Source organism: Oryctolagus cuniculus, chromosome 7, assembly GCF_051225735.1.
Source record: "Oryctolagus cuniculus isolate XC-2025 breed Fujian yellow rabbit chromosome 7, ASM5122573v1, whole genome shotgun sequence".
NCBI classification, from domain to species: Eukaryota; Metazoa; Chordata; class Mammalia; order Lagomorpha; family Leporidae; genus Oryctolagus; species Oryctolagus cuniculus.
Window position 1 is genome coordinate 98,197,455 of NC_142873.1, and position 12,119 is coordinate 98,209,573.

A 12,119-nucleotide genomic window follows, 5' to 3' on the forward strand; every position below is an offset into this window, starting at 1 on the left:
CATAATTTATTGCTGAACATATGCTAGATTGCCTAACCACCACAATGATATTAGCAGACTCATTTCTTGATGCATGGTCACTGTCCAACTTTTAAAAATCTGGCATCTATCATAAACAAACTCTGTTTCCAATAAAGTACTATAAATTTTGATATCTTAGGCATTGGAAACAAGTCATGCTTAAGCAAGACTTTCAACTATTTATTAAAAATAGTTTCCATATAAAAACACAGCTATTTCTAGGAGTCCAGGAGAGAGGAGATCTCCTTGAAATAATCATTTTAATTAGCAAAGAATAGTGGTATAACAAATCTGTGTACATAAAATAGGATAAATACTTTGATAAATGATGACTAGGAATGTGAAGGAAACTACACAAATCCTACTATCAGAAAATTATAATCAATTTTTTGAGAAGTCATATTTAAGATAAGACCTAAAATTAAATTGGAGATAGTATGATGAAAAGTGAGAAAAAGATTTCTGACAGAGGGTAGTGTGTGTGAAAGCCTGGAAGTGAGAGCAAACATGTTGGTCTACTGACAGTAATTTTTAGGGTAGGCATCATTCATTGCATTTATTGATGAAACTAAGCTTGTGAAAAGGTCTAGAAGTCAGATAAAATGCAACATATTGAAGGAAGTAAAAGAAGATTAGGGGTTGGAGTAATGAAAGAGAAATGATATGAGTAAGATCAGCAATGAAGGATCAGGTAGATTCTTGTGGGACATATGAACAATTCTGAGATTTAATCTTAAGAATATGGGAAGCCATAGGCAATGATGACATAACCAGGTTTATGTTTAAAAATATATCATCCAGGGCTGGCGCCACGACTCACTAGGCTAATCCTCCGCCTGTGGCAGCGGCAACCTGATTTCTAGTCCTGGTTGGGGTGCTGGTTCTGTCCTGGTTGCTCCTCTTCCAGTCCAGCTCTCTGCTGTGGCCTGGGAAGGTAGTGGAGGATGGGGCCCAAATGTTTGGGCCCTGCACCCGCATGGGAAACCAGGAGGAAGCACCTGGCTCCTGGCTTCGGATCGGCACAGCACTGGCTGTAGCGGCCATTTGGGGGGTGAACCAATGGAAGGAAAACCTTTCTCTCTGTCTCATTCTCTCACTGTCTAAGTCTGCCTGTCAAATATATATATCATCCAGTGGCTACGTAGAGATCGAGAGGAAGAGGAACAAGAATAAACAAGGGAAGGGAAGTATCATCAAAGGTTATTTTAGGAGTCCAAATGCTGGCTGGAAATTCCAGCTATGACTGAGGTGAATGAGACTTTGAGAAAAAGAGAGATTTGGGTGTACATCTTTCCACTTTAGTCAACATTGCATTGGAGGTCCCTGCCTGTGTAAGAAGGCAAGAAAATGATAAAAAGAGACCTGCAGACTGAGAATAAGGAAATAAATTTTGTTTGTTCACAGATGAAATAGTCATTTTTTAAAAATATCTCAAGGGGTTCACATTACCATAATTCAAGACTTAGTAAGCTAGTAAGATGGTATGATATTGATGTAAGGGTAGACATACAGGCCGATGCAACAGAATAGAGTCAGAAATAGGTGCACATAAATATGGCTGATTAATTTTTTAACAAAGGGATCAAAAATAACTTAATAGAGAAAGGGGTTATTCAACAAATCATACTGAAACAAATGGATATCCATATTCAAAAGTAAATAAAAGAACAAAAATCCAAGCTCGAGGCAAGGATTTGGCACAGTGGGTAAGATGCTGTTTAGGATGCTTGCATCTCATACTGGAGACTCGAAGGGCCAGTCCCAACTCCAGTTCACAATTCCAGCTTCTTGCTAAAGTGTAACATGGTTCAAGGAGGTCGATCTCTGTCATCCACTTTGTAGACACAGACTGATATCCTGGCTCATGGGTTTGGCCTGGCCCAGCCCTAGTTCTTGCAGGCATCTGGGAAGTGAACCAGTAGATGGGAGATATCTGTCTGTCTGTTTTTGTCTCTCTGCTTTTCAAATAAAATAAACATTTAAAATCCAATCTATACTGTACAACATTTTAAAATAGCTTTAAGTTGATCTTCTACATAGAAAGCCTAAGCCCGTATGTCATCTATAAACATTGTATCCTTGGATGAGGCAAGAATATTTCAGATAGGAAATAAAAAGAATATATTTAAGTATTGATTTATTTATTTGAAAGAGAGAGAAAGAGAGATTGATTGTCCATCCACTTTTTCCACCATTCCCCAAATGGCTGCAATGGCTATGGCCCGTCCATGTCAAAGCCCAGAGCCAGGAATTCAGTCTGGGTCTCCTACTTAAGTACAGGGCTCAAGAACTTGAGCTATGTTCCACTTCCTTTCCAGGCACATTACCACAGAGCTGGATTGGAAGGGAAACAGCTGAGTTTCAAACCAGCAGTCCACTATGGTATGCTGGCATCACAAACAGCGACATAACCAATTGTGATACAATGCCAACCCAAAGACATAGGGAATATTGATTAAAAATTCAATGAGATGAGCATCACTACAATGCAAAACTTCTCTTTGGAAGATACTACTAATATGAAAAGCCAAGCCACAGACCATAGGACAATACTTGATAAACACATAGGAGATAGATGACTTCTAAGAGCTTAAAAACTCTTACAAATAAACAATATGACAACTTGAACAAACACTGATGAAAGAAAAATATGTTTAGCAAATAAGAACATGAGATCATCAACATAGTTATTAAGCAAGTGTAAAATAATATCACATTCATAACATTTACTCCAACTCTAATGGTTAATACATACTACAGATTTAAATAGACAATGCAAAGTACTGACAAGAATATGGAACAACTAAAATTCTCAGGGATGTCTGGTAAGAATCTATATTGGTACAGACATCTTGGAAAAACACTTATAAGATCTAGCCAACTCTCTTCTGTATTTGTTCAAGAAAAATGAAAACAACCACTTGAATTATTTTGGTATTTTATTCATAATAACCCCAAAGTGAGAATAACTCAAATTATCATCAACTTGTGAATGAATAAATAAACTGAGGCATATATGTAACATGGAATATTGGACAGGAACAAAAAAGAATGGTTTACAGATAAAAGCAACAAGATGATTCCATTTTTGTGACATTCTAGAAAACGTGAACTTGTAGGGACATAAGTAAGATCAGTGGTGGCCAGGGGCTGGATGTGGAAGTAGAATGACTCCAGAGAGGTACTAGAAAATATTTTAGAGTAAAGGAAATGCTCTTTATCTTTCTTGAAGATTTAGTCATACAACTGTATATATTTATAATAACTCATTGAACTGCTAACCTAAAAAGATAAATTTTATTTTATGTGATGATTCGATAAGCCTGAGTTTTACAAAAGATGTTTACAGTAGCTTAAATGAAAGATGGTGAATGAGGTAGAAAGATGGTAGGTGATGAAATGATGACTTATTAGAAGATGCACTAGAAGATAAAATGGGAAGACCAGGTAAATTGATTGGTAGAGGATATAAGGAGAAGGGAATTGTAACTGATTTTTTAAATATCCATCAGTCTCATCAGAATGTAAACTATGAGAGAGTATAGCACATCACAAGTCCCAACTAATGAAAATGTTGGTCAAGTGCTCACATCTCAGACTACAACACGGGCTAAATCTCATCATTGAAAACTATGAAAAGTATGTCCACAGGATTAGGACAATAATATCATATTTCATTCAATAAATTGTACACAGAACCTATAATTGATGAAAAGCCTCTGTTAGACACAATGCAGGGTATAGTTAAAAGATCATTCACTATTATGGGGGAAAATACTCTTAGAAGTGAGTATGAAATGTGACCTTTGCTCTATACATGAATACTAACAAATACTGGGATCTTGGCTAAGACTTCCAATTTGTTAAAAGAGATGTTATTTATGAAATGTATTTATTATCCCTGCATACCAGGGATATATCCCACTTGGTCTGGGTGGATGATCTTTCTGATGTGTTGTTGCATTCTATTGCCCAGAATTTTACTGAGGATTTTTGCATCTATGTTCATCAGGGATATTGGTCTGTAATTCTCTTTCAGTGCTGCATCTTTTTCCGGCTTAGGAATTAAGGTGATGCTGGCTTCATAGAAAGAATTTGGGAGGATTCCCTCTTCTTCGATTGTTCTGAATAGTTTGAAGAATTGGAGTTAGTTCTTCTTTAAATGTCTGGTAGAATTCAGCAGTGAATCCATCTGGTCCTGGGCTTTTTTTTGTTGGGAGGGCCTATATTACTGTTTCAATTTCTGTCTCAGTTATGAGTCTGTTTAGGTTTTCTATGTCTTTCTGGTTCAATTTAGGTAGGTTGCATGTGTCCCGGAATCTATCCATTTCTGATAGATTTCCCTGTTTTCTGGCATACAAGTCCTTTTAGTAATTTCTGATGATTCTTTTTATTTCTGTGGTGTCTGTTGTTATGTTTCCTTTTTCATCTCTGATTTTATTGATTTGGGTCTTTTCTCTTCTTTTTTTAGTTAGTTGGACCAATGTGGTATCAATTTTGTTTATTTTTTTCAAAAAATCAGCTCCTTGTTTGGCTGATTTTTTGTAATGTTTTTTTTTTTGGATTCAATCCTGTTGATTTCTTCTCTGATTTTAATTATTTGGTATGCAGGGATGGTTCAATGTTCACAAAACAATCAACGTGATACACCACATTAACAGACTGCAGAAGAAAAACCATATGATTATCTCAATAGATGCCGAGAAAGCATTTGATAAAATATAACACCCTTTCATGATGAAAACTCTAAGCAAACTGGATATGGAAGGAACATTCCTCAATACAATCAAAGCAATTTATGAAAAACCCACGGCCAACATCCTATTGAATGGGGAAAAGTTGGAAGCATTTCCACTAAGATCTGGTACCAGACAGGGATGCCCACTCTCACCACTGCTATTCAATATAGTTCTGGAAGTTTTAGCCAGAGATATTAGGCCAGAAAAAGAAATTAAAGGGATACAAATTGGGAAGGAAGAACTCAAACTATCCCTCTTTGCAGATGATATGATCCTTTACTTAGGGGACCCAAAGAACTCTACTAAGAGACTATTGGAACTCATAGAAGAGTTTGGCAAAGCAGCAGGATATAAAATCAATGCACAAAAATCAACAGCCTTTGTATACACAGGCAATGCCACGGCTGAGGAAGAACTTCTAAGATCAATCCCATTCATAATAGCCACAAAAACAATCAAATACCTTGGAATAAACTTAACCAAGGACATTCAAGATCTCTACGATGAAAATTACAAAATCTTAAAGAAAGAAATAGAAAAGGATACCAAAAAATGGAAAAATCTTCCATGCTCATGGATTGGAAGAATCAATATCATCAAAATGTCCATTCTCCCAAAAGCAATTTATACATTCAATGCAATACCAGTCAAGATACCAAAGACCTTCTTCTCAGATCTGGAAAAAATGATACTGAAATTCACATGGAGACACAGGAGACCTCGAATAGCTAAATCAATCTTGTACAACAAAAACAAAGCCAGAGGCATCACAATACCAGATTTCAGGACATACTACAGGGCAGTTGTTATCAAAACAGCATGGTACTGGTACAGAAACAGATGGATAGACCAATGGAACAGAATAGAAACACCAGAAATCAATCCAAACATCTACAGCCAACTTATATTTGATCAAGGATCTAAAACCAATTCCTGGGGCAAGGACAGTCTATTCAATAAATGGTGCTGGGAAAATTGGATTTCCACGTGCAGAAGCATGAAGCAAGACCCCTACCTTTCACCTTACACAAAAAATCACTATACATAGATTAAAGACTTAAATCTATGACCTGCACCATCAAATTATTAGAGAGTATTGGAGAAACCCTGCAAGATATAGATACTGGCAAAGACTTTCTAGAAAAAACCCTGGAGGTGCAGGCAGTCAAATACAAAATTAACATTTGGGATTACATCAAATTGAGAAGTTTCTGTACTGCAAAAGAAACAGTCAGGAGATTGAAGAGGCAACCGACAGAATGGGAAAAAATATTTGCAAACTACACAACAGATAAAGGGTTGATAACCAGAATCTACAAAGAAATCAAGAAACTCCACAACATCAAAACCAACAACCCACTTAAGAGATGGCCTCAATAGACATTTCTCAAAAGAGAAATCCAAATGGCCAACAGACATAAAAAAAATGTTCAAGATCACTAGCAATCAGGGAAATGCAAATCAAAACAACAATGAGGTTTCACCTCACCCCAGTTAGAATGGATCACATTCAGAAATCTACCAACAACAGATGTTGGAGAGAATGTGGGGAAAAAGGGACATTAACCCACTGTTGGCGGGAATGCAAACTGGTTAAGCTACTATGGAAGTCAGTCTGGAGATTCCTCAGAAACCTGAATATAACCCTACCATTCAACCCAACCATCCAACTCCTTGGAATTTACCCAAAGGAAATTAAATTGGCAAACAAAAAAGCTGTCTGCACCTTAATGTTTATTGCAGATCAATTCACAATAGCTAAGACCTGGAAAGAACCCAAATGCCCGTCAACAGCAGACTGGATAAAGAAATTATGGGACATGTACTCTATAGAATACTATACAGCAGTCAAAAACAATGAAACCCAGTCATTTGCAACAGGATGGAGGAATTTGGAAAAATTATGCTGAGTGAACTAAGCCAGTCCCAAAGGGACAAATATCATATGTTCTCCCTGATCAGCGACAACTAACTGAGCACCAAAGGGGAAACCTGTTGAAGTGAAATGGACACTATGAGAAACAGTGACTTGATCAGCTCTTGTCCTGACTGTTGATGTACAATGTAATACTTTATCCATTTTAATATTTCTCTTTGTTTTGTTCTAGTACTATTGATTGAACTCTGTAATTAACACACAATTATTCTTAGGTGTTTAAATTTTAACTGAAAAGTGATCCCTGTTAAATATAACAGTGGGAATAAGAGAGGGAAGAGATGTACAATTAGGGACATGCTTAAGCTGACTTGCCTCAAATGGTGGAGTTAGAATCGTGCCAGGGGATTCCAATACAATCCCATCAAGGTGGCATGTACCAATGCCATATCACTAATCCAAGTGATCAATTTTAGTTCACAATTGATCACACTGATAGGTCTAAGAGTCAAAGGTATCACACAAACAAGACTAGTGTCTGCTAATACTAACTGATAGAATTAAAAAGGGAGAGAATGATCCATCATGGGAAGCGGGATACACAGCAGACTCATAGAATGGCAGATGTCCTAAATAACACTCTGGCCTCAGAATCAGCCCTTAAGGCATTTGGATATGGCTGAAGAGCCCATGAGAGTATTTTAGGCATAGAAAGCCAAGACACTCTGGAAAAAAAAAAATGACCTAAATGAAAGATCTCCGTGAGTGAGATCCCAATGGAAAGAATGGGGCCATCAAAGAAGGAGGTACCTTTCTCTGAAGGGAGGAGAGAACTTCCACTTTGACTATGACCCTGTCGGAATAAGATCGAAGTCAGCGAACTTAAAAGGCTTCCATAGCCTTGGCAACTCATGACTAGAATCTAGGGAGATTACTGACACCATAAACAAGAGTGTCAAATTGTTAAGTCAACAACAGGAGTCACTGTGTGCTTACTTCTCATGTGGGATCTGTCCTTAATGTGTTGTCCAATGTGAAGTAATGCTATAACTAGTACTGAAACAGTATTTCACACTTTGTGTTTCTGTGTGGGTGCAAATTGATGAAACCTTTACTCAATATATACTGAATTGATCTTCTGTATATAAAGAGAATTGAAAATGAATCTTGATGTGAATGGAAGGGGAAAGGGAGTGGGAGATGGGAGGGGTGTGAGTGGGAGGGAAATTATGGGGGTGAAGCCATTGTAATCCATAAACTGTACTTTGGAAATACATATTTACTAAATAAAAAATAAAATAAAATAAAAAGAAATGTATTTATTATGAAAGGTGAAATTTATTTGTATTTACTATGCCAACATTTTCAGAAAAAAGACCTTACATCTGGTTAATTCTTCTGATATATCGTTATAGGGTGGCCATTAGGAGCTTACAACATAATTAATTTAAACTATCATTTCACTTGACAACTTCTTGTCAAATGTTCTCGAGTCTAGGGCTGCACAGTCCTCAAGGAGTGTCCATCTAGTTTGACAAGACATAAGAGACACTGAAATAAAATTGAGAGGCAAATTAAACTAATGTTTACCTAAACCTAAAACACTTCTGCATTTTGCCTGTGTTAGATTCTACTCCTCAACTTTCTACATGTAGGCAGAGTATCACATATATTATCACTGAAAAGTAGGCTCACTTATGAAGTCTTATTTTTTAACACAACCATATAACTAACTTATCAGAAAAAGTCATTCTCTTTTGCAAAATATGAGACAGCAAAAGACATCCCTAATAGACTACTTTTGTGTTGCTACTTCTTACTTACGCCCATGTATTAGAAGACTTAAGTCTAGGGCCCCATGTGTCATGAAGCTGGTTAAGCTGCTACTTGTGGCACTGGCATCCCATTCCAGAGCACCCATTTGATTCTGGGCTTCCAATCTAGTTTCCTGCTAATGCTCCTGGGAAAGCAGTGGAAAGTACTTGGGCTCCTACCACCCATGTGCAGGACCCAGATGTGAATTCAGACTTCTGGTCAGACTTCTGGTTTCAGTTTGGCCCAATCCTGGCCATTGTGGTCATTTGGGAGAGTGAACCAGTGGATAGAAGTCCTCTTTCTCTGCCTCTCCCTCTCTGTCATTCTTCCTTTCAAATAAATAAAATAAATCTTAAATACACACACACACACAAAAACAGAGTAGCTCTAAAATCTAATCTCTAGTCTCCAAAAATAAATATATCTTGGTCTGCATTATTTGATCCTACATGCCACATGGCTGTAGTCAGGTACTTGCTTTATTAACAACAGACAAATCATGCCTTAAACTCAAATAAAATGTATGTACGCTTCTGTGTGCCTTAGTCTGAAATCACATAGTTGTCATTAAATTGTCCAGATTGGGCACAGACCCTAAAACATTGAGCACACACCCTTCTCTCTTGCCATTCCACTGATAATATGCATTTTGGGGGAAGATGTTTCTTGAAGTTGTGAAAACGCATTGAACTCTGGAAAATGGGAAATTTTAATTGAAGCTTGTCTTACCTGGCTTGAGATGGGCGAATGGAATTTCACCAGTGAGAAGTTCCCACAGACACAGAGCATAGCTGAAGACGTCAGCTTTGATGGTGTACCGCGTGCACTGTGTGAACACCTCTGGAGCCATCCAACGGAGGTTCTGTGCATCAAGAAACATTCACAGGCATTTATGAAGTGCTTAGATCTTCAACTGCAGACTAGTGCTTTTCTTAGTGAGGATTCATGAGGTGTTCTGCTGATAATCTCAGAAGATACTAACATACAGTAGCATAGATATTAACCCAAATGTGTGCAATAAACGGACATGCTTATACATATGTAGTATGAATACTGAGGTTGTTAAGTTTCTCCAAGGTTAATTTTTTTAATCGTTGAAATATTATATTTATAATCTTGCCAAAATGATCACCTTTACCACTCACTGAGTAACTACCTTTTACAAAATGATGATCACAACAGCAGCATTTTTTTTATCTATGCACATCTTTCTTCTAGAAGTGTTACAAACTTCAGAAGAGCCAACCAGGATTCATCTAGGGATCTGTGCTTCCCTGATTACTAACCAGGCACTCTGGGGGGGGGGCTCCTTCCCTCATACAGGTCTTCAGGTATAGGGGGTCCCTGAATTTAGCACACAAATAGTGTTCTCATGACCATAGAGGGAAAAGACCACAGAGAAATGCCAAGAATATTCCTATGAAGTAGATTTCTCACTAGCAGCGCCAGAACGTATTTTCCCTGATGTACTATTTCTGAATGGTGTTTGTGCAATATTATAGAAATAAAGCCCACAAAATGTTACAAGTTTCTCTGTAGAAAGTTCTGAGTAGGTTTTAATGGTGTTATTTATGTTATTTTCATTTGCAATACATATTCCTCAGTTTAAAATAAAGTTTCCATTCTGGGATGAAAATGCATAACATTTGATTTAAGTGTAGTTTGGAGAACAGAACGCAAGATTTTGAGTGAGGAGATGAAAATTCTAGTTCTGTCTCTGCCATTGATTGAGCAACTTGGGGTAGGTGTCTTTTGCTTCCTGAACCTCAAATTTCTCAAGGACAAAACAGATGAGTCAGGCCCTTGTAGTTTTAAATTCCCATAGGTCCATATCACATACATAAACTTTGACAAGTATCTTTGTATTTCCACTTTGCAGAAAGCAATTTTTACATTACTATTACTAAAATCCTGTATATAGGGATGGCTGCAGGTAATTCTTTTGAAATGTCTCCCTTATTTTGAAATCATGCATAATTCCAGCTTTCTAAGAATATCTTTATTCTGATTATGCTGCTCACACGCAACTCTTCCCACATGAGGGTTCACATTCCAAATAGCCTCCATTTCTATGGTACATTGTACATTGTGTCACAGCATTGCATAAGTGGAAGTAATTATTGACCATGCCCATTTTTTCACAGGAGGGTCATAGAGTAACTAGGGAACTTACAGAGGCTACATAAGTAGTAAGAACTAAGATAGCCTCTAAAATAAATCCAGAATAGTGCTGTGCTTAAAAATTATGCCACGGATAAAAGAATGAATATTACTTGCTGTTGGTGAAATTCAATTCAATTCTACTCAACTAAATTTATTTAGTCATAGTCTCTTTTGGCTTCATTTTAGAATCACCTGGAGGAACATTTAAAAACCTACAGATACCCTAGATCAACCCCAAGCCAAAGAAATAATAATTTTTAGGCAACGGATTTGGGCATTATAATTTTAAAGTGTTCTAAAGTGATTTTTATGTGAAGCCAGGGTTAGAACCATTGAGTTAGCTGCCTTTGCAAGCCAGGTCCTGGATTAGATAGATTTGTGCATTCCATCCATGGAGAACTCACTCTTCTTGTTCAACATTATCTCACATCTTACCACTTTCCTCCTTGTTCACCCCATTGTAACCACTACAGCTTTCAACACACCAAAGACTCTACTGCCTCAGGGTCTTTGCACTTATCATTTTCCAAATCTGTCTTGTCTCATAAAAAGTTATAATTCTTTTTCACCCTAACTGAATATTCCCATCTAATCATTTACATTGCTTTTATTTTTTCCTTTATAAACTTCATCACTGCCTAATACATATTTTATTGATTTGTTCAGTATCTCTTCTTCCAGTGGAATATTAACTCCATGGAAATAATAGCTTTATTTTGTTTCTTGAAATATCCACAGTTCCCTAAAAAACATCTAGTATCTAGTGGAAATTCCACTGTATTTGTTGAATGAATGAGTGAAATCTAGCTGGGGAAACCAGTATGTATAACCCTACTTACAACACAACACTGTACAGGAAGTGGTTATTGCCCTTATGTCTAACTCATGTCTAATTCTCTCTTCCTTATTCCATACATATCAACAATGCCAAGCGATATGAAGTTCTCCCAGAAACTCTGCTGTTTTTCATCCTCCTTTGTACCCAACTCATGCTGTTCACTTTGCCTGGGACACCCTTCCATGCTCTCTACCATATCATTAGCTTCTGTTCAACCCACCGTATCTCTTACGTTGCTGTGTCATACTGCAACTCCTGAATTTCCACACTACTTTAAAGCTACCTTCTTATTACTCTCTTTCCCTCACTAGAGAATCATCTTCTTCAGGTCAAGAACTTTTTACTCTTATTTTGCATCCTTACAAAATACTTCACACAGAATGAGCCCTCAATACATGTTTGTTGAATGAAAAAAAATTAGCAAAAACATTGTAAAGTGCTACAAAACTACAGAGAGACTAAGGTTGAGGAAGTGGTGCAAGTTATAGAAAGAATGTGTTTAAAATGGGTAAATTTTGCCTGGGCCTTGAAAGATGATTGGACTCCCTCCAGATGGGTCACAGTAAAGGACAAGCAGAGGACACCGCACTGGCAAAGTCCCAGGATGTGACAGTGAATGACACATTTGAACAGTGGTTGGGTGACTGTTGTGCTAGAGAACAGGAAA

At 37.3% G+C, this 12,119-nt stretch overlaps 1 protein-coding gene across 4 annotated transcripts in view; it reads right to left on the bottom strand.

Annotated features, from left to right (window-relative positions):
- TNNI3K (TNNI3 interacting kinase) overlaps window positions 1-12,119 on the bottom strand; it is a 355,192-nt gene that overhangs the window by 105,663 nt on the left and 237,410 nt on the right. For 3 of the 4 annotated variants that reach the window (NM_001204807.2, XM_002715920.6, XM_017345534.4), the window contains exon 20: window positions 9,181-9,313. In NM_001204807.2, coding sequence (NP_001191736.1) covers window positions 9,181-9,313 — 133 coding nt within the window. Of the gene's footprint in view, window positions 1-7,946; window positions 8,188-9,180; window positions 9,314-12,119 lie in introns of those variants that run through there. The other variant, XM_089336751.1, reaches the window with a different exon arrangement.